Consider the following 23030-nt stretch of genomic DNA (forward strand, 5'->3'; position numbering starts at 1 on the left):
TGCCTAAGCCGCATGGCAATAAGGAGCTCCTCAAAACCACGTGGTCCTCTCTCTTCTCCCCAAAACCACGTGGTCCTCTCTCTTCTCCCCAAAACCACGTGGTCCTCTCTCTTCTCCCCAAAACCACGTGGTCCTCTCTCTTCTCCCCAAAACCGCGTGGTCCTCTCTCTTCTCCCCAAAACTGCGTGGTCCTCTCTCTGGTATGACTGCCACGCCTGGGTTTAAATCCCAGCGCCAGTCTTCCTCTGCAGCCCCATTTCCGACTGCTCCTACAATCACTTACACCTGCCAGCGTTCCCTATTCTTCCAGCTTTACTGGGCTGCCATAGTAAGCCCAGTAAAGCTAGCTGTGGCCCCATGGCATGGAGCCAATCTTCTCCTAGCTCTCACGCAGGCCCTGTAACCAGGGCGAGTTGCTTCCCAGTTACATCTTGGGTGGAAGTCACTCCCATCCCCCTGGCTGAAAGCCTGGCCACAGCTATTTAGCATATCTATGAAACCAGTGAAAGGTTATAGATGTGTTAAATGACCACACCAGGGGCAAGCTGCAAAGCTGTTGCCATACAAAATAGCTCTGAATGGCTCTGTTCCATGTGTCCCTTCCCCCAGCTCAGGCTTGTGGGGGTGAGGCCTTACATATTTTTCTAATATTTCCTGGACACCTTGAATTCTGGACCCCATTACAAATCCCTATTTGGGGCCCTCCTCTTGGCTGTACCCTGTTTCATGCTTACCTGGCCTTGGGGAAGCCTTTCCCACCTGGCCTGTTCAAAATGACCTCTCACCCCAAACTCCTTTTCTCACTGCTGTTTCATTTTTCACTCTGGGCCATAACTACAACCACCTAACAGGCACACTGTGTATTTATTTTGCTTGTCTGACTCTAGATTGTAAGGTAGCCTTCACGAGGTCAGAGATTTTGGTGTTTGTTCATTACTGTATTCCTAATACCTAGAATAGTGCCCAATACATGCATAGTAGGTGCTCATTAAATGCCCACTAAATGGATGAGTGCTGTTGGTAGCAGTTGCTTTACATTCCTGAATGTTTTTCATGTATCTACAATGTAGATGATGCCAGCCTCAAATTTATGGGAACAAAATGTTCGTTTATAAAATAAAACCCTTAATAAATATGCTACCTTATCTCCTGTGGAACTCTGTCTCTCCTTCGAGACAGATGTGATGCTTGTGCCACAAAGAGCCTTTTAAGACACTTACAGTCTCTGTTTTCCGGCTTGTGCACGGCACTGTCCACAGGCTGTGTTCATACCTGTGTTTCAGTGCTGATCTCCCTGAGACTCGAGCCTCACTCATTGCTGGGTCCGCAGGGCCTGGCATCCAGTGCATGTTTGTTGAATTAATGCTCTTTGGAGCCAGTGGCCCTGTCTTGTATCCCCAGTCCCTCCTCAGTCAACCCTCATTCTGTAGATTAAACAGCCTTGGCTCTTTTAGTCTACTCCCACAGGACATGATTTGGGGCCCTTTTCTCCACTGCTGCTTGTTCCTATGAGCCAGGTTCTGTTTATTTCTGGTCTCTGTCGAGTGTTGACTTGTGTGAGTCCTGTCTCCGAGCCACCTTCTCTGTGTTCCTATGTGGGAAGCCCAGCTTTGTCTGGAGGAAGATGGCCTCCTTGGGCTGGGGTTGGGGCTTCCTGGAGAGGCATTTCAGAGCAGGAGAAAGGGACTGGGAAGGGAACCAGGGAGGAGAAAGGCTGTCTCCAGGTTGTTTGTGAGCTGCCAATACCTGGCACCAGCACTAACCTTCCTACTCCCAACTCACCATGTCCTTGCTTCCCTGGCTCCAGGAAGCCACCTGGTGGCCCTGAGCCCTGTGGATGCTGAAGTTGATCCTGCCTGGCTTTGTGCCCGTGGCCATCTGACCCCTCTGGGCTCTGCTTCCTTACCTGCTGGATACCCAATAGTATCTCAGGCCCTCCAGCTGTGATGGACATGATTCTCTGCCAAAAGGAAGCTGTTTCTGTTGAGCAGCGACACAGGCTGTCAGCACACACTGGTTTCATGCTCCTGTGTATCTGAGAATAAAGCTGAGTTCAAGTCCTTTTCACCCTCCCTCATTCCTCAGGCTCTGCCCTGTGGGGCTGCTTCTGCACTGCTCTGCTGCCCTGGACTCCTTCTCTTCCCTGGCCTGCCATGCCCCTGCCCTGCCACGCCCCTGCCCCAGTGAGCCTGTCTTCTCAGCCCCTGGCCATCTCCAGGAGGCCTTCTCAGCTCCACCAGTTGGATGGCTCTCAGGTCCTCTGTCTCTTTAGCTCCCGTGATTTGGGGGACACCCCAGTGTTGCTGCTGGAATGGGTTTGTGTCCCAGGGTTAGCTGCAACAAAGGCCTGAGGGGGGCTGCTGGCTTCTTTCTCTCCCCTCTCCCTGCCTCTGCTGCTTCCCTTCTTGTCCTGCCTGTCTGAGCCTTGTTGCTTGTGGTATCAGCCTAGAAGGATCTGTTTTCCATAAAGGCAGAGGCATAGAGATTCCAGAGAAAGGTAGCTGGAGTATAGGTCAAATACAGAGAAACAGAAAGGAAATTTAGTATTTTAGTTTAGCACCTGTTCTAACCCTGAGTCACTGGGGCCCAAACCCTAGGAGTCATCCCTGGCTGCTTTTTTTTTCCCCCCTCACCCACCACACACCTGAAGGTCATTTGGCTCTACCTTCAACATATTCCAAAGCCAGCCACTCTTCGCCCCAAGTACCATTAGCATTCTTGTCCAACTGTCTCTTCTGCCTTCCTCACTTGTCAGGGTCAGGCTTCTGCCCTCTCTCACCTCCATTGCGGATCATATCCTTTGGCCCAGCAAGCTGTGGCCACTGGGGACTCCCTTTGTCCTGCCTGCAGGCCTGCTTGCCAGCCTTAACAGGCCACACCCAGCTCCTCCCTTCCCCGTAGCCTCAGAACTAACTTTTTTCTCCACTGGGCATTTGCTTGGACTGTGTGTGGGTCCACCTCCCCAGGTATTTCCTAGCTCCCTGCCTGCTTTCCTTTTATTCCTGTCACTTATCACTACCTGACATCAGATAGCTCTTTGTTTTTCTCTCATTTTCCTTCATCACCGTAAATATGAGGTGAGCTTTTCTTAAAGTGGGCTGTTGGTCCTGTTCTCACCTCCATTCCTAGCTCCAGCCAAGAACAGTGCCCCCTCCACAAGGCAGATGCTCAGTAGATGGCTGTGAGTCAGCATGTGCCTGTAAATGAGTGAACCAGTCTGCACCTAACCTTTCGTCTTGCCAGTCCTGAGGTGATTGGGTGGTCTTCTAGACAGGACTGTGAAAACATCTTCTCTTGCTCTCCGCAGACATGATTATCAATGTAAAGCGGAAGGAGACAGGCTCAGGAGTCCAGACTTGAGTCAGACAGGTGACAGCGTCCTTCCTCCAGGAGCCTTTTAGGTCAGCTCCCAAACTGTGACTCACCAGGAGCAGAGGCTGAGACAAGGGACATTTGTGCATGCAGAACAGCCAAAGAGGAAGAAAGGGCACAGGTGCCAGATGGAAACCAGGACAGGCAAAACCATGAAGGCAGGGTTTAGTGGTTTGGCTGGTGGGAAAAAAAGATCAATTTACTTCAAGGGCTGGAGCTAAGGAAATAACTCTCTGGTTCTGGGGTAAACCAGGCCAGTGCACTAAACTGTTTAAGGCAGAGGGCTCATACTTGTAACAGATGCTCATTTGTATGTTGCCTGTATCTGTGACATTCAGCTTTCAGAAAACTAGTTCTTTTATTGTTCAGGTATGGCTGTGGTGTGGGGTATTGATACCATATAGCAGAGGAACGCAGCAGGATTCTGGGGAGGGACCCATGCTCCGGGCTTCCATGCTTTTTTGTGTGTGGTGGGATATTGTTCCTTCCTTTGAGCTAGGGTGGGAAATGGGGAGAGGTAGGAAGCTGGGTGGTGGGAGATCTGTGCCCACTGAGGAGTCTGTTCTGTCCTCACTGGGAAGGACCTCACACAAGGCCACTGTGTGTTGTGCCACAGTTGACCAGGCTCCATCCATAGAATGACCACTTCCACAAAAGGAACATGTTGGCCTAAAAGACGCACTTCCTTCTGTCTGGAATCCCAAGTTGCCCTGGACACTTGTGTGCATGTGTCTGTGTCTGTGTGTTTTTAAATACATACAACATAAAATTTACCATCTTATCCATTTTTAAGCCTGTAGTTTGGTGGCATTAAACACATTCACATTGCTGTGCTGCCGTCACCACCATCCATCTTCAGTCTTCTCACACCGAAACGCCAGACCTACTGAACAATCATATTTGTCCTTTTGTGTCTGGTGTGTTTCACTTAACACATTCCATGTTGTATTGTAGCATATGTCAGAATTTTACTTCTTTTTACGGTGCAATAATATTTCATTGTATGTATATACCACATTTTTGTTCACTTGTTCATCCGTCAGTTCCACCTTTTGACTGTTGTCAGTAGTGCTGCTATGAACAGGATGTACAAGTATCTGTTTGAGATGCTGATTTCAGTTCTTCTGGGTATATACCCCAAAGTGGAGCTGCTGGGTGATACGATGGTTCTGTTTAATTTTTTTCAGAAACTGCCACACTGTTCTGCACAGTGGCTGCACCATTGTGTCTTCCCACCAGCAGCACACAAGGGCTCTGATTTCTTCACATCCTGGTCAACACCTGTTCTCAGCATTTTTATTATAACCAACCTAGTAGGTGTGAAGTGGCATCTCATTGTGGTTTTAATTTGCATTTGCCTAATAACTAATTATTCTGAGCATCTTTTCATGTGTTTATTGGCCACCTGTATATATTCTTTGGAGAAATGTTTTTTCAAGTCTTTTAAATTGTGTTCTTCCTTTCTTTTGCTGTTGAGTTGTAGGACTTCTTTAAATAGTCTGTATGTTAATCCTTTATCACATGTGAGTTGCAAATATTTTCTTCAGTCTGTGGATTGACTTTTCACTCTGATAGTGTCCTTAAAGACACAAAAGTTTGTAATTTTGATAAAGTACTGTTTATCTACTTTTTCTTGTCGCTTGTGCTTTCGGTGTCATATCCAATCATAGGTTGAATGTTATGAAGCTATTGCCTTCGGTCTTCTAAGAGTGTTACAGTTTTTGCTCTCAGATTTGGGTCTGACTAGTTTGAATTTATTGTTGTGTATGGTGTAATGGGCACTTGGTTCTTGTGGAGTTCTGCTACTATGTTTGTTGGGTCGGCTGAGGAGGTGGAAATCGATTCTTCCTGCATGACTCTGCCTCCAGTCTTAGGAGTAAGGTTGGCCTTGGCTGCGTGGTAAAAACTTTCCTGGCAGAGGGCCCTTTACTGCTTGGTAGGAGCCTGGGCATCTTGCTGCCCAGCCAGCGGCCTGCACTAGCAGGCCAGTCTGGCACAGCAGGTTCGAGAAGGAACTTCCTGGCCTTGGCAATAAGGGAAATGGGTCCTTGTTGTGTTCTTTTCTCCTTTAAAAAATAAGTTTAGCATACCCTCCCAATGCCCCAGGAATGCAGGGAGTTTGGCTGGTTGACAAAGCCCCGCATGGGTCATTTCTGCAGCACCCCAGCCTCCCCAGAGCACTTCGGTATATACAGTATCGAGCTCACTGGCCCCTCTTCCCACAGCTTCCATTGGTACTTGGGATTAACTAACACTCCTTGTGTTCTGTTGAATCCATGGAAGCCCTGAATGCCTCAGAAAGCCCACACTGCTCCTGGATGGGGCCAGAGTGGAATATTCAAAGAGGAACCTGCTAGGGACAGGATTGTCATCTCCAGCGGGGCCACCTCTCAGCAGAGTGTTCAGCTCTGCCTTATGTGGAGACAGAGTTAGAGCCTGATAAATCAAAAGGTAGCTCCTTGGGGATGGTTGGCCCTCGCTGCTGTCTTCTCTTCCTTTTTCTGTGGTAGAGGGCACATGATCAGGTGGGTTAGGAGTCGGAAACCTGGGCTCCGGTCCTCATGCCTCTCTGGTCCTCAGTTTCCGTGGGGGCAAGGGGAGAAGGGGCATTAAGCATCTTCCAGCTCTGGGTTGGAGGTAATAGCAGGGAATGTTCTCCCCGCAGGAACCTGAGTGGAGCCACACAGGCTTCTCGAAGGGCTGGCCTACTGGCTGCCGTACCCACCCTGCTTATTTTCTGAATCTGCAATATTTTGTTTTATTTTTTAGTGTACAAGTCATTGTCTTTAAGTGTATTCACAGGGTTGTACAGTCATCATCACAATCTAATTTTAGAACATTTTTCATCCTCCCTCAAAGAAATCCTGCACCCCTTAGTTTTCACCCCCTAATTCTCCCTCAGCCCCTGGCAACCATTAATCAATCTACTTTCTATTTTTATTGATTTACCTCTTTTGGACACCTCACGTAAGTGGGATTGCACAGCATCACTACATCCACCTCTTGCCTTTCACCTTTATTACCTCTACAGTAATAAATACAACTATCTCTACGGTAATAAATACAACTACCTCTACAGTAATAAATACAACTATCTCTACAGTAATAAATACAACTATCTCTACAGTAATAAATACAACTATCTCTACAGTAATAAATACAACTATCTCTACAGTAATAAATACAAACTACCTCTACAATGGTTGTTACAGCCCTGGTCCCAGGCCGGGTGGCTGCAGAGCAGAACCACGAGCCCCTGGAGGTGGGATTTGCTTTCTGGGCCCTGACTGTGTGTCCTTCACATCAGTCCCTCTGTCTCATGCCCCTCAAATAGTGGAAGCCTTGTTACAGTCAGGCCTTCACACAAGTATCATGTCGCTATTGCTTACAAACGTAGGGTTTGGTATGGTTGGGTATTCCTATTTTATAAATAGAATAGTATGTATCACATATTACAAAATGTTTAGAATGAAGCATACATATTTATGTGTTATAAATGAATCTGCATTATATTTTAGAGGGTTGGTTTGTCCAGATTGCATTCAAAAACACGTACTAAAGCTCATTTTGGTCAGTGCCAACATAGGTGTATAGAGGAAAATCAAATTAGTTTTATCAAGGACCTTACAGTCTAGCATGGAGAACAGATGGTCAGGCTCATAAGTGGACTAGGGTCTATACATAGAGTTGTTCCCTTCAGAGAGGACAGGGTGACTGACTATCCAGGAGGTGAGGGATGTGAGGCAGGCATTTCTGGCATGAAGGAGGCCAGCCTGTTGGCAAGCAGCTGTGGGTCACCCAGTTCTGTGAGCAGGGGCAGGAGGTGAGGCTGGGATGGTTAAAGGCCTCAAACACAGGACAGAGAACTTGGGCTTGATGCTCTTGGAGCAGCTGAGGCAGAGAGTGGCCTGGCCAGATCTATACTTGCGAAAGGTCTTTCTGAGACCAATACTAGTGACTACAGGGAGACCATTGTAACCAAGGCTGGCCTAGCCCCAGGTTCTTCTTGTCTGAACAGTGCTGAGGATCCAAGCACTGTGCCTGGGAGAATAGAAGCCACAGACCTCACCAGTGTACACCAGCTGCTTTTGCTGCATACCTCCCCCCACCAGTACTGCCCCCCACCCCCGGACCACACACACATACACACAACAGAACAAGTCCCAGGTTTGAGGCTCCCACCTCCCTGACTTGGTTTGCATCAGTAGGGAGTGGGATGAGGAGGACGCAACACTTAGAACTAGGCTGGGTGTACCAAGGAGCTTGTGGGGAAGGGGGGTCAGAGACACATTGCAAATAAGGTAGGTGTCTGGTGCTCCATAGAGGACAGACAACCCCTCATGCCCCTTCCCATCTGTTGGAGTGTGGCCAGGAAACCAGACTCTGTTCTTCCCCAGGGCCTTGAGTGGAGGATGTATGCGAGCTGCTTGCTCTTGTATAAACCCCTTGGTTGGGCCGCCATTTGAAAGAGCCTGTGAGCCATCTTAGGGCCGGTAACTGACCTCCAGTGTTGGCACAGAGCCCTGGCTCTTCCTCTCCTCTCAGGAGGTCAGTGATGCCTGGAGAGTCTTCCAGTCCAGCCAGGCCAGTTCTCTCCACCCTGCCAGCCTCCTTTCTGTCCTGGGGTAGGAGGGAAATGTGCCCAAAGCTTTCTTTCCATCTTCCTGTGGCAAGCATTCGGGGAAGGTATATTGAATAAACTGTCTTCTCCCCACCGTCACTGGCGTGCGGTGAGAGTGTGTCAGTGCTAAAAAGCAAGAGGCAAAGCTCTGGCATTGTGTGCTGCTCTGGGCCCTCGCTGCACGGGATCATCTCTAGTCTGATGACAACTCTATGGAGTGAGGCGTTTCTTTATTGTGGTATAAAATACACGTGACATAGAAATTCACCATTTTAACTTAACACTTTTAAAGTATACAATTCATTGACATCTAGTACATTTATAATGGGCAGTCATCACCACTATCTAGCTCCAGAACTTTCTCATCACTCCAAACGGAAATTCCATACCCATTAAGCAGTCACTCCTCAGTCTGTCTGTTTCTGGCCGCCCCCCCCCCCCCACCCCCACACAGTCTCTAGCAACCATTAATATGTTTTCTGTCTCTGAGGATTTGCCTGTTCTGGATAGTTCATCAAAATTAAATCATTAAATTATATAATATTTGTCCTTTTGTGTCTGGTTTCTTTCACATAGCATAATATTTTCAAGGTTCATCCTTACTGAAGTATTACATTCTTTTTATGTTTGAGTAATATTCTGCTATATGGCTAGCCCACATTTTGTTTATCCATGCATCTGTTGATGGACATCTGCATTGTTTCAGCCTTTTGGCTGTTTTCAATAATGCTGCTGCAAACACTTGTGTACAGATTGCTGTCCGAATACCTGTTGTCAGTTCTTTGGGGGGTGTATACCTAGGGGTGGGACTGTTGGGTCATGTGGTGAACTCCATGTTTAAACTTTTAAGGAGCTGCCTATTTTCCACAGCTGCTCCAGTTTACATTTGAAGTGAGAAATATTTCCCCCATTTTACACTTACAGAAGGAGGCTCATAGTTTGCAGCTCACCCAGCATGACAGATTGTGAGTGGCAGAGCTAGGATTCTGTGCCAGGCTTGGGGCTCACCTGGGCTAGTGGGTTATGGATACAGAAAGCCCAGAGTTTACATCTGGTCTTTAAACCTCTGTGGGGAGGATTGCTCTGGGACCATAGTTGTCTTTGGCTCCAGCCCTCACTCCCATCTTGGGGTGTCCTCTCCTCCAGCCTGGCTGTCATAGCATCCTCCTGGGGACAGCTGAATTGTAGCAGGTTGGTGTCACGTTGGAGACCTAAAGGGCAGGGAGGGGTGCACAATCACAGCTCCTTCCAGAGGCAGCCATGTGAGATTGCAGGAACACACCTGGCACCTGAGGGCTTGTAACAAGGCTGTGGCGCATGTCAGCTTCGGGGCTGCTCTGCAGCCTGTGCTCCAGTGAAGGGGATGATTGTAAACTTGCCCTGTATACCGTGAGGATGGAGAATTTCCGGAGGCCTGGCAAAAGACTGGACAAGGGGCTTGGATGGTCCTTTGCCATTCAAGGAATGGGAAATCACCTCCTATGGCACTTGTCCATCTCAGCTGGCCTGGGGCTCCTGGGTGCCAGGATAGGGGCTTTGCTCACTGTAAGTCTGGGCGGGGTCATGACCTCATGGGTGAGTCTTAAGACTCCTTTTTCATGGGCCTTTCCAGTTTCCTCTAAGACCTTGGGCTTCAAGACTATCTGTCTGAAGAGTCCTGCTTGCTGGGAAGGAGAGTCACGTGGCCCATTCTACACCTTGGTGTCTGGGGGATGGTCACTGGTACTGCCTCGTGAGAGAGGGCCTGATAACTAATCAGACTTGGGCCCTGTGAGCAGGTGGGTGGTGCCAGGAAGAGCCTGATGGTCTCTGTGAGCCTGACTGGCGCCTGTTCCTTCCAGGACCTGGGATTTCAAGGGTGCCTGTGAATTGGGTGCAGTACTCAGCAGGGGCTCCCTAAGCGCTTACCTTCCTTCCATAGAGAACTCAGGTCCAACTTCCTCCATCGCAAAGAAAGGACATGACCTCTCCTTGGACCTGACATGAGTGGCCTAACCAAGCCTCCAGGACAGCTGCCCACCAGACCTCTCTGTAAGGGAGCTCTTGGGTACCACTGTCATCACTTCTGGGGAGAGCTGGGACCCTGTGTGATCCTGTCATAAGCACACCAAGCTCCAAAAGCCCCTCACTGGATTAGGCCTGGTGGACCGCCTACTGGTTCTGCCAGTAACCTTGAATGTGACCTTGTACAAAGTTGTTGCAAGGACCTGGGAGAAAAGACACTAAGGAGGAGCCAGAGTGGTTCCCCGTGCCTCCAAGGGGCACCAAGTCCCTTCCTCACTGAGCCCCAACTTAGATGCCTGTAAACCGGGCAGTGATGGTGCCTGCCTCCTGAGGCTGTCCTCAGGGGAATGGGTCACACCTGTAACTGCTTATTTAGAGCCCTTCCCAGGTAGTGATTATACTACAATTCTCGATGCAGGGCTTTTACTGAAAGGTAGACTGTTCTTGTCCTACCTGGTGTGCGCTGAGCCCCAGCTCCTGGCAGTGTCAGACTTGCTGGCTGACTGCTGTCACCAGTGTTTTTCCTACTTAAGTCAGTTGTGGCATGACCAAAAATAATACAGAATGCATACCTGCAGGGGGAGTATTTTCCCACAGTTCTCATTTCACACGTGTGTACAGATGCATGCGTTCATCCTATATGAAATGTGCAGTTCTGTTATGGTCAGGTGACTGAGAAATACGTGAACAGTTGCAGGAACTCAGTGGATGGGGTAGGGCTTCACCTTGACAGGTTCTTTCTGATATTGAGATTTTGTGAGTACCTCTTTGCCAAAGGGCAAAGCCTTTGTTTTTATGGGACTCTTGTTTTCCTATCCAAATGAGGGAGTAGAGAGGGGGCCACAAAATGGACGGTTCCCATTCCACCCAGATCTCTCATATGAGCTGCCTCTAGTTCCAGAAGCACTGCCTCGTGAGAGAGGGCCTGATAACTCATCAGAAGCTTTGATGAATCAAAGCCCTCCACTCCTCACCCCCTCAGTGGTTGAATGGCCCCTTTCTGTGTTTCTGTCCTACTTTTCTCGTCTTTTCCTCTGGCTCTGGGAAGCTTGCCTTCCCACATTCCCAGAATCCAACAAGAAATGAAGGAAGCCTGTTTTCCCTAAAACGTACCTCCTTGGACCACAGGTGGGCATGGAGGTTCCCATTGTGGTGAAGCCACTGTCGCAGGATTTTCCTAAGTGGGTCTGTGACAGGTGCTTCGCCTGCAGTGGGCAGAGGTTCCCTTGGCCTCTTGTGGGCCAGTGAGCAAATGATAAGTAGGAAGGCTGGGTTCTCAGCAGGGCGTGGTCACATCCCTGGAAAGAGACCAATGTCTTGTGCCCTCTTGCTCAGTCACCTCATGCATAAATCATCAGCCATTTAGCAGCTCTGCCATGTAGGCTGGTGCAAGATGGAGGCCAGAAGAGGTCCAGAGTTCCCCAGAAGGCTAGAGGGCTGTCAGTGACATTGCTAGGTGAGGACTGAACCCATAACTTGGTGACATAGCAGAGCTGGGTAGCCTGCAAACAGCTTTTCCAGAAAATGAAATTAGCAAAAGTAGGTAATGTTCAGCCTTGTGGAAGACCTGGTTTCCTACCCTCTGGAGATGCAGAATTAGGGCAGGGATGTTGTTGGACAGAGCTGGCTTCTCTGCTGACAGCATTAGGGGTGAGCAGTTTCCTTGCCGGATTTGGGCTACAGCCTAGATATTTGCCCTTGCTCTCCTAGCACAAGGCCCAGGTGGGCAGAGCTGGGACATGGATTGTTAAGAAGCAGCTCTCTTTAGGTGCTGAGAATGGAGATGGGTGTGGCTTGCTCCAGCACAGTGAGGGAGGCCTGATTCAGGCCTGGGGGCTGTCTGGATACCCCTAGTTGAGTCTGCCCAGCTCTGTGTGTGTGTGGGAGACACAGTTGAGGGCAGAATAGTGAGGGGGCAAATGGGGCGACAGTACTGCTAGGCTTGGAAGGTTGTGGGACCAAGCATAGCATTCAGTAAGCACACAGGATAGTGAGAAGCATCCTAGAGGTGCTGCTGGTGGACGCAGAAGGCACTGTTTTCATGGCAGTTCTCAGTGTGGACCTGAACCAGTTTCCCTCCTTTAGTGACTGCTGCTCCCTCTGCTCCCTTTCCTGCGCATGTAATAGGACAAGACAATGCCCACCTCATGGTAAGCCATATTTAAGTGGGCATGGAAGAGGTACTTGTGAGATCCTGACACACAGGCAGTGAGTAATGTTCACTTCCTTCAGTCCTAGCTTGTTATGCCCTTGCCTTTTATTGACACTTCTGGAAGGAGGTGGAGCCCTCCTTTTGCCCACAGAAAAACCGAGGCCGAGAGAAGCCTTGCCGAGCAGTTGGTGACAGAGTCCCGTGACCATGTCCAGCTTCAGGGCTGCTTGGGAAATCTTGTTTGTAGCTGGTGGCCATATGCCCAGTGAAAACAATGGCTATGCAGGAATGTCCTCTCAGTTAACCCTTCACTTCAGTAGGAATTTCTTAAAGGCTTGTTTTTGGTTTTCTATTCCTAATTTCAATGTCTAACCACTTTGCTGTCAGAAAAGGAAAAGAAATTACTATTTGTTGTTCCAGCGCTGGCCAGGCAGCCTTGCAGCCCGGGAAGGTGACGGTAGTTCACTTGCCTCTGGCGGGCTTGGCCTCCCAGCCTCCCAGCCTGCCTTCAAGGATGTGGCTTCTCTCTGGCCCCGTCCTTGCCTCTAAAAATAACCTTGCTATTTTGAAATCACCTCCTCTGGAGCTTTTTTTCACTGCCTTCTTAGATGTGTAACCTCTCTAAGACCAGCCTCTTAGCTGCCTCTGTCCTCCCAGCTGTCCTCAGGGAGTGGTCCCCTTCCTGTCTCTCCTCCCTCCCCACTACCAGCTGGGATATTGTTTTCCAGCGAGGAAGCAATGTCCAGCTGGTGTCCTCTGAGAAGAACAGACCTGTCACCCTCCTTCCGGGGGTGGGGCACAAGTAGGAAATGGAGCTTCGAGGGCCAGGGTGAGGCAGAGCACACCCCGTGCCTCTCTTGTAATTGGGGGTCCATGCTCAGGTGCCTGTCATGAAGCCACAAGAGTGAGAAAGGGATTGGGGATATGGGGACGGTCCATGCTGCCTTACTGTGCCTCTTCAGAGCTGGTCTCTGAGTGTCCCTGCTTCATCTTCTTGCAGCCCACAACCCTCCCTCAGGGCACCATCAACATGAACCAGTGCACAGACGTGGTGGATGGAGAGGGCCGGACAGGCCAGAAGTTCTCCCTGTGCATTCTGACGCCTGAGAAGGAGCATTTCATCCGGGCAGAGACCAAGGAGATCATCAGCGGGTGAGTCTATTCTGCATTTTCAGAGGCGGTGCTCCCTGCCCACCAGCAGGTCCCTGGACTAGGTCCTTTTGGCACAGTTGAGCAGCATTTCCATCACTTTCTTCCCTAAGTGCGTCTGCTCTTCTGCGTCCCCACTCCACTTACAGTGCCACTATGCCTAGTCACCACACCAGCACTGGCTTCACCTTCCATTGCCTTTGTTTCATCCATGTGCACCTGCTTGCCAAGGCTGCCCCAGGGTCCTGCCTGCTTGGAGGCTCTCCTCTGCTGGCACAGGTGTCCTTCTGGGGCTGCCACGCTTTCCTTAAGCCTCCCACTGGTTTCCCTCCTCTCTTCTCCCTGCACCTTAACCTTCCATCACTTGACCACAAGGGGCTGAGTCTCCAAAGCACTGTAATTTTGCCTCTCTCCTACCTAAACCCTATCACCTGGGGGTCAAGTCCAAGTTCCTTGGCTGCCCTGGTGCCCCTTTCCAGCCCTCCAGCCTCACTCCCACCACCCTAAACACTGAGGTGCTTGTCACTATACATTCCTCAGCTGTCCCCCATCTCTGTGTCCTCGGTCTGAAATAACCCCTAGACATTCAGGCTATTAAAGTCGACCTGAGTGTCCACTGTTCCAGGAAGCCCTCCCCTGCAAGGTGCTTGGCTCCATCTGCTGGCTCTTATAAAACAAAGAGATTGTGTGCACATCTGCTTCCTCAGCCAGGGTTAGGCCCTTGACAGTGGAGGCCACATCGCATTTGTTGTGCCCAGTGCCCACTCACAGGAGTCGTTCCAGGGCTGCTGTGCACACTGGCTCTTTCGTCCAAGCGGAAGAGTAGAAAGGCTCTAGGTCATCCCACTGCCCTGAGCACACCCCATGCAGAGGCTTAGGGTAAACTTAAGAAGTGGAAAGAGGGCCCAGGTTTTCAGGTAGCCAACAGTTCAGAGGGGTTGAGCTTGTGCTCCTGAGCCCTTGCAACGTCCGCCTTCTGGGAGCCACTGCTCCTGGGGTATCTGCTGCTGGCTCTGTATGGCCCAACATACGTGGCACATGCACAGTGAGCATGTGTGGCTGGAGCACAGGCACCGGGTCTTGGAGAATCCCACTCATCCTTTAAGGCAGAGAAGGAGAGAGATGAGACTGAGAAGGCTTTTGGAGGAGTAAATCTGGGTTGGGCTGAGCGTAACCCCTCAACTCAGATCCTGTGATTCCCCACTCCCAAACTTACTTTCCTGGCCACCAGCTGTCAGCTAAACAACCAGCACACCCTCCTGAGGCTGTCCCAGAAGGCCATTGGCCAGACCTCTTTCAACCCCAAATTAAAGAAGTACCTCTGAGCACTAACAACACCCGCCCTTCTCCGTGTCCCAGCTTGGGGTGCCGGTGGTTACAGTAGCCTCCAGCCAGGGTGCTCCCAGTGCAGACTCTACCTCGCATTACAGCTCAGCCCCACGTCCTGGCGCTGGTCACAGGCTAGAAGCAGACCTAACCTGGAACCTGGTGCTCTGGGAAGAAATGGACCAGTATTTCCTGCAGTACCATCCCCTCTGGAGAGAGCCCTGGGCCATTCTTCACCACCAGGCCTTCTCTTGACCGAGGTCCCCCTTCTCCAACCCAGATGTTACAAACCTCCAGTGAGGCAGGCAGTGGTCATATCAGGGCCTAATGTCGGCCCTGGTTCCAGAGACGATGACTGAAGCTCAGGGGCTAGGAGATACGCAGGGTTGTGATTAGAGCATAGCAGATCCAGATCAAAGCCCTCTGCTCTTCCTACACTCCCCTGCTCAGGCCTGTCCTGATGCTGATCTGTGGTGGACTTTCCAGCATGTGGGTCCCTGGGCAGTTCTGCAAGGCTTCAACATAGCCCAGGTGCCCAGTGCCCTCATCATACGACAGGGACTCCCTCCCCCAAAAAATGGAATTTATAAAAAATTATGTATTCCTACATGTTCAAACTGCAGTCACCTTCAAAGCACTCTCCATTTGGTGCACTGCACCTATCAAGACGTTTCTCCACTCCTCAAAACAGGTTTTGCACAGGATCTTACCTCTCTTCTCTTTTCTCCCCAGATGGTTAGAGATGCTCATGATATATCCCAGGACCAACAAGCAGAACCAGAAGAAGAAGCGGAAAGTGGAGCCTCCCACGCCACAGGTGGGTTTGCCAGGTGGCTTCCCCGAGGTGAAGCTGGGGAGAAGTGAGAGCACTCTGGGAGGTTAGAAGGCCTCATGACCCAGCTGAAAATGGGGCGTTGAGGAAAGCATCAGGTCAGAGCTGAGGCGATCATTAGCCAGCATGTCCCCCTTCCTCCTGATGGTTCGTAGGCTGCAATCTACATGCTCCTCTCTGAGCCACAGGGAAAGACCCATTACTGGGACAGCGTGGGTGGTCTGCTCATGTGCTTGGGGCTTCCCCAGGAGGTTTCCAGCCAGGAGGGCAGGTGCTAAGGATCAGTAGCACACAGCAGGTATCCCTTCTATCTGTCCTGCCTGCTGCTGGGGAGCAGAGAACATGCTGGGAAGGGCTGCTTGCTGGCTCTTGCAGTCCCAGCCTCCTCCACTCAGCCCCTCCTGGGGTTTCTTCATTCTGCCCCTTGCTTTCCAGAGCATTCTATTTGAGACCACTAGTTTCTGGAAGCTGAACTGTTATCAGGGTCCATGCTTCTTGTAAGGTGGTCCCATGAGATGATGTGGGCCTCTCCAGAGGAGAGTTGGGGGATCTCTGGGCTGGTTTGCCCTCTACAGCCTGGAGCTACAGGTAATTCTGGTGTCAAATGGGACTGTGGGGGAAGCCTAAAGCCTTAGGGGCCCCTATGGAAACAAGAACCCAGGACCACACACCTGGCCTTTTTTCCCATGGCCCTGGTTAGTTTCAGATCAAATCAATGGGGAGCTGGAAGCATTCTCTGCTGCATCCTGCCATCTGGCAACTCAGGCAGAGAGCCTAGGGTTCCCCTTCAAGAAGTGTCGCAGGCAATTAGAAGTAGGGGCCACAAAGAGTACAGGTGCTCAGTGGTTTGCTGAGATCAGAGAAAGGCACAAGCTGGCCCTGTGGGAGAATGAGGATCAGGCTGCAGAGAGGGCAGACAGCCTCTGGGCCATGGCTGAGGGTCCCAGCGGAGCCTCAGGCAGAAGGAAGAGGAAGACTTGCCCTAATCAGAGCCTTTGTAGCCTGGGGCTGGGAGGCATGGATTCCTGGGAAATGCTTCTTACTCAGGGCCCTGTTTATTCTCAGAGGAAAGACTTATGCTTTTCTTGGTGCCGAGAAACCTAGAGAAGGAACAATAATCTACTCCTTGTATGACCAGGACAGGGAGGATGGAGATCTTACTGCCCTCCCCCCAAATTCCAGAACTGGGAGACCAGGGGCCATGTGTTTCCCTAGCCAGGTGTGTAGGCTAGGGGAGGGGGCAGGCTTTATCAAGCGGGGCTCTGGAAGGTGTTGTGAGTTGCCAACTCTGCTTCTTAGGCATCTTTTCTACTTGGGAGCCTGCTACTTCACCCTACTCCAGGTCAGAGCCCTTCCTCCTATTGGGTCCCTGCTCAGTTTCCATGCCTAAGAAGTAGAAAGGAAGGCTTTCAATGAAACCCCCTCCAAAGAGGGGGTCTGCTTAGCACACAGAGGATACAGAGGCCCCCTTCTTACCCTTTTTTGTCTTTGCTCCCTGCTATGAAAACCCTTTCTGAGCAGCCAGATAAACAGCACAGACTATCACAGTGTTGACAGTCCTGAGCAAAGCAGCTGTCCCAGGCACACAGGGACTAGCACATAGAAAACCTAGTGCTTCCACTCCTTCCTCTTGTACAAGCAGCCAGGGCATGGGTCAGCATGAACCCCAACATCCTCTTTGCCACAGCGGTGACAGTGTTGGGGGCAGAGGTTGGCACCATGTAGCCCTGGCCTGGCTGGTATATCATCTTACACTCCACATACCTGCTCTGAGAAAGAAAAGCAGTGTAACTCAGAGACCAGGCTTCCCCTCATCACCCACCCTCTACTGGAAGCCAGTGTGGCTTTGTTCCTGTTGCCAGACTGTCCCTCTGTTCCTGCTCACTGGGCCTAGAGGCAGGAGGAAGCAGGGCCACCACAGGAGAGGAAAAACTCCCCATGGACATTGGCCACTGTTCAGGGCCCTCGTGCTCTGGGGAAGTCTTCCAGAAGTGAGGAGCATGGGTAGGGACCTGTGGCTGCTACCAGCCTTACACAAGGTGGGAAGCCCAGGGCCAGAGCTGGGTCTATAAGCTGTTTGGTGCTTATGTCACCTAAGTGCCCAGTCACGGCCTCTTGGATCTGAGGCCTGGACTTTTCTCTCTGGAGATCCCTGCTACCCCACTCCTCCCCAGTGCTAGGGTCACCCCAAGCATCAAAGAGGGGTATCCATGTGCCACAGGCACTTTACCCACAGGGTGGGGCTCAGGGCACTGGCAGCCAGGGCCATGGCCCTCATGGGCACAGGTGCCTGCTCCCTACTCTTTAGCCCTTTTTGGCAACCTCTGCCTGCCCTGGTCTAGCATCCCTTCCACAGAGAGGATCAATTCACCAAGAATGGTCTTCACATTACCCCTGCCCAGCTCTGCAGGAGGGATCCAATTCCACCCTGAACCCACTAAAGGCAGCCCAGCTTCTGGCGTCTGGCCTTTGGGCAGAAGGCTCTGGGTTGCTGAGAGGGGGCACAGCATGGAGTAAGAGGGCAGTGTGCTGACTGGAGAGACAGGGGCTCTGCAGGTGGGTCTCCTTAGGTCAGTGGTTCTGTTGGAGCCCTCAGGAAACTTAGAAACCATCACTGTTTTTCTCCAAGAAGTCCACTTCTTTTGAGGGTGTCAGAGCTCTCGGGAATCTCCAGGCTGGGAATTGGGTCTGCGGGCAGTTTTGACACAGCGGGAAGTCATGTGTATCCTGAGCCTGTGGGAGGGCTTTATGTGTCCTGTGAGGTCTGGAATCCTTGCAAAGCTACAGAAAGCTTTGACCCAGCAAAATGCCCATCTTCTCATGTTGGGACACATTGTACCTGGGTTTCTCAGTGGGTCTTCTAGGATGTCCACCCAGGGCAAACCTCCCCATCCCATCCTGGTTCTTTCTCCTGTTCCTATGGGTGCCTGGGACTGGGAAATGCTTGGAGCCTCACTTTTCCCCTTACAGGCTGCACAGGCTTCCTCTCTCTCTCCCCTGAGAGGCGGGCTGGTGTGGACTGGATGTTGGTAGTGCCGAGCCAGAGCCCAGTGTAGTTGATGCCAGAAGCTGTTAATAAATAACCCACCGGTGGTTGTGCTGGGTCTGCATTCACACACACAAAACTTGTGTTGATCATAACCCTCACAAGGGCCCCACATCCTGGCTACGTTCAAGTAGGTTTCTAATAATGAAACTTGGCCACCAGGGTGGGAGTGGGAGGGTGGCACTTGTACATTATTCCTCAGGTTTTGGAGAAGACAGTTAAGGTGTACCTCACTTTTGAGAGGCTCCCAAAGCCATTTAACTCCCTTAGCAGCAGGCACCCAGGGCCTTGAGCCAGGCAGAGGGGGCTTGTGCTAGGGTGCAAGCTGGTGCTGCAGGGAAGGTGGTGGTCCTGCCCCACCCTTGCCTGGGCTCTGGTTTGCAGTGCTGAGTGAAGGCTCTCTGTGTACTCTGGAATTGGACTCCCCGTGTCTTAAGTGCCTCCAGCACAGATGCTTCTCCTGTGGAGCAGCACCACGTCTGATCTGGACAGATGGGACTGGAACTGCTCCCATCTGGGTTGCAGAGTCCCGTTGAGTTTGTTTGGGTGGGAGGAGATGGGAGCAGATTTGAGTGGTATGTTTTGTTTGCATCTGATGACTCTTTCCTTTATACAGTATCCCAGGTGTTTCATTCTAGCATCCTAGGACCAAAAATAAGAGGGTAGGTTAGGCCAAGGTTTGGCCCCGATGTAGATGCTGTGTGTACACATGCTTGTCATTTACCCCCAGTAGGCCCGTCTCTGGTGTGTTCTTCTCCCCATCTCAGCTGTCTTTACTCATATCCTAAGCACTTGGAAGTCTAGGAATGACAGGCTCTGAACTAGCCACTTGTGCTCTTTAATGCCTGGTCTGCTGCTCTGGGCTATATCTGGGTTTGCGGGCAGGGAGAACTTGAATGAATTTGGTATTGAGGCGATGAGCAGAAAATCGAAGCCTTTGCTGTAGGTATTTGCCAAGCCTGGCCTGAGGCCTACGGGGCCAAGCACTTTGGGGCTGCTTGCTGGAGCTGCAGAGGAGAAAAGGCCACACTGCCATCCAGAAGGAGCTTCTACTCTGACTAGGACATCTCTATTTTCTGAGCCTTCCCTTCTGGGAACTCTGGACCCTGACATTGTATAGTTGATCTTGGTGTCCCCCAATAGCCCCATACCCAGGCACCCAACACATGTGCAGCAGCCCAGGCTATGTGCTCTTGTGCCTGAACAGACACCACTCTCTCCCGCAGGAGCCAGGGCCAGCCAAGATGGCCGTCACCACCACCAGCAGCAGCATCCCCAGTGCTGAGAAAGTCCCCACCACCAAGTCCACACTCTGGCAGGAGGAAATGAGGGCCAAGGACCAGCCAGATGGGAGTAGCCTGAGTCCAGCTCAGAGTCCCAGCCAGAGCCAGCCTCCTGCAACCAGCACCCTGAGGGAACCTGGGCTAGAGGGCAAAGATGGTAAGCCGTGGCCAGGTTGGCGCAAGTGCTCACCTCTAAAGTGCTGGAACAGGCCTCTGTCCCTACAGAGCTGGCCCTGGGGCCACTCAGGGGCTGCACAGCTCTGCTGTGAGCCCCTGCTCAGGGTCTCTCACCTTCGTATCCATCAGCCCTGGGCAGGGCCTGGCCTGGTAGGGGGCTTGGATCCCCGGGCTCCAGCTTGGATTTGGCCCCTCTAGCTCTGGAGTCCCGTCTGTAAAGGAGGGTAGCCCCTGCTCAGTCAGCCCAGACAGGCGTTGTGAGAGTCCACATGCTCTGTGACGAGGTCTGTGTGTGAGGAGGCCTCCGTGTCCTGTCCAGTGTGGCTGCTTTGTCTACATGGCCAAGTGAACTGCAGAAGAGTCCACCGTGTCCTGAGAGCAGCAGTAGTTAGGGTTGTCTTCTCCTTTTCCTCACTGTCCCATTCTGCCAGGCCCCTAGGTGAGGTGGGGGAAGATGGTGCTGGAGAGGGAACAGTTGGCACCACCATGCTTTCTCCACCAAGCACTTTGGAGTTGCCTGAACAGAAGCATGGCAGCCACCTCTGCCTCCGTCCCTTGTCCACGCCGTTGAAGGCTCTACAATACACAGACTGGACCTTCCTATTTATGCTTTGTCCGGATTATTGAAGACAAGTGGACGATTGTGACTGACCCAGCTCATTCAGGCCAAAACGTGCTTTGCGCTTGCCCTGGCCCTAAGTGGCCTCAGTTCTCATTTGGTAGCACACACCCATCTGTGTCTAAAATTCATTCATGCCTCTGGTTTCTGTAAATGTCCTTTACCCCATCCCTCCCCAGAATTTACTAAAAGTTGGTTCCTCCTTGATACTTGGTAAGAAGTAGTTGTTGGTAGGACATCTTTTTTGCGAGGAGGGGGAGCCTGCTCTTCACTCATGTCCCCAGTCTGGAAGTATAGGGCTCCCCGACAGTCTGGCTGAGAGGCAGCCAAGCTAGGGAGGAGTGGATGGGACACAGTGGGAAAGAGATATATTCCCATCCCCTGCCTGCCCTTGGGGAACCAAATTGGCCTTTGGAGATGGAGGTAGAAAGAAGGTCCCTGTTTGGATCTGTGTGGACTTTTAGAAACATCCTCAGAAACCCAAGATGGCAGCAGGCTGAGTATGTCTCCTACCTCCCCCCAGAGGAGAGTACCATGAGCAGCGACCGCATGGACTCTGGCCGCAAAGTCCGGGTGGAGAGCGGCTACTTCTCCTTGGAGAAGACCAAGCAGGACTTGAAGGCCGAGGAGCAACAGCTGCCCCAGCCAGTCTCCCCTCCCAGCCCCAGCACCCCCAACAACAGGTATAGTGGCCCCGGACCGCCCTCCCAGGAGCTTGGTCATCCCCTTCCTTCCCTAGGTCCTCGACCCCCCTGTCGAATGGTCTGCAGCAGCTCCCTCAGTTCTCTGGATGTGGCCAGCCAGCCCCCTGCTCACATGGACTCCGGCAGCACTGGGGGGCGGGGAGCAGAGAGACTGGGGTGCACCCTTGCCTTTAAAGCCAGCAGGCAGTATGCCACCCTGGCCGACGTCCCTAAGGCCATCAGGATCAGCTACCGAGAAGCCTTCCAGGTGGAAAGAAGGCGGTTGGAGCGTAGCACTCGGGCCCGGAGCCCTGGCAGGGAAGAGGTGGCCCGTCTGTTTGGCAACGAGCGGAGGTAAGGAGGGATTAGAGGGCTGAATGCAGGTGTACACGTGTGCACGCACAGACACACAGACTGTCTCCCCCACCCTTACACATAGTCTCTCCCGCATACTCTCCCGTTTTCTCTTAATACATGCACTCATACAGTCTTACACACTCATGTATTCTGTTACTCACTCTCACTCTCACCCGCTGTCTTACACATTTCCTCTCCCTTCCTCCTCCCCTCCCACATGCACACACGTGTTTCCTAAGCTTTCCTTGGGGAAAGCTTGTCCCCCACTTGTCCTTCCTTTCTGTTCAGAGCATGTGGGGAACCTTTCTCTCCTGACCCTAGACTCTGGTTCCAGAGCTCAGCTTCTGGTGGTAAGAATGTAGGGTCTCTGAATACCCAGAGGCTTAGGCGAGGCCAGCTGCTCCCTATGAGTGCTTCCAAGGACTGGGGCTTTAAGGGCCTATAGGGAGGTTCTCAGCTATCTGGGCCTTGTGTGGCTTGATCATCTTCTTCCCAGCCCAGTTCTGTTCTCTGAGGAGACAGTGAAGACAGGAAGACCCTAGAGATGCAGGGGGTAGCAAAAGCTCTCATTGCTATTGCCAGTTCTAGGTGCAGGTGAAGAGCATGACAGGAGATGCCAGGAAAGTGGCCATGCCCAGGCAGGCAGAGTGGGAACCCAGTTCTTCCCTCAAGCCCTTGCTCCCTCGGGAAGGCACAGGGCAACCAAGGCAGTCTAAGAGGTTGCAGGGCGCCTGGCAGCATCGCTCTTTGTCCATGCTTGGCTGCAGTGTGGAAATGGGGAGACTCAGCAGGGCCACAGCTTCCTAGGAAGAGAAGGGGCTTAGATCACGGGCCTAGGACAAGGGCCAGGGACAGAGAAGTGTGGAACTTGACTGTAGTCTGAGAAGAGGAGGACTCTGTCTTCCCTTGCCCTGTCCCACTGGCCCTGCGCTTCAGCTTGGTTCCATCTCAGAGGCCTCCAAGCCCATGTCTGGACCAGAGTGCCCGAGTGCCCCTCCCATAATACCCTGAGTCTGTAACCAGAGCCTTTGTCTCTCTTTGTTTGCCTGACAATGACGTTCTCACCCGGATAACCAGTATGCTGCTGGAAGCTCAGGGACCCCTCTAAACCATTAAAAAATTTTCACATACCTTTTTTCCAAGGGGAAAAATCCATAGTTTTCATTAGATTCCCAAAGAAGTGCACTTTCAAAAAGGTTCAAGCCTAAATTCTGGAAGTGTTCACAGAGTGTCCTCCCTGCTTCACCAAAGCCTGAGTAAAGCTCAGAGTTAGGACATGCTGTGGGGACAAGCCAGGCTGGTGTGGGCATCCCTCAAGGAGCCAGTCGGGAATAGGATGCCTTTCTCTTGTGCTCTCTTCTCTTCCGAACACCTACCCATCTATCACATGTCCCGGGTAGAATGGACCT

General features: G+C 51.6%; 1 protein-coding gene across 9 annotated transcripts in view; it reads left to right on the forward strand.

Moving 5' to 3' along the window:
* The window catches only part of MPRIP (myosin phosphatase Rho interacting protein), a 160420-nt gene that overhangs the window by 78813 nt on the left and 58577 nt on the right, over positions 1-23030 (forward strand). For 4 of the 9 annotated variants that reach the window (XM_053910499.1, XM_053910498.1, XM_053910497.1 and 1 more), the window contains exons 4-8: positions 4560-4685; positions 13150-13301; positions 15357-15441; positions 19729-19942; positions 21105-21618. In XM_053910499.1, coding sequence (XP_053766474.1) covers positions 4560-4685; positions 13150-13301; positions 15357-15441; positions 19729-19942; positions 21105-21618 — 1091 coding nt within the window. The remainder of the gene's footprint in view (positions 1-4559; positions 4686-13149; positions 13302-15356; positions 15442-19728; positions 19943-21104; positions 21619-23030) is intronic. The other 5 variants (XM_024564719.3, XM_045198983.3, XM_024564726.3 and 2 more) reach the window with 3 other exon arrangements.

Source organism: Desmodus rotundus, chromosome 9, assembly GCF_022682495.2.
Source record: "Desmodus rotundus isolate HL8 chromosome 9, HLdesRot8A.1, whole genome shotgun sequence".
In the NCBI taxonomy this organism is placed as follows: domain Eukaryota; kingdom Metazoa; phylum Chordata; class Mammalia; order Chiroptera; family Phyllostomidae; genus Desmodus; species Desmodus rotundus.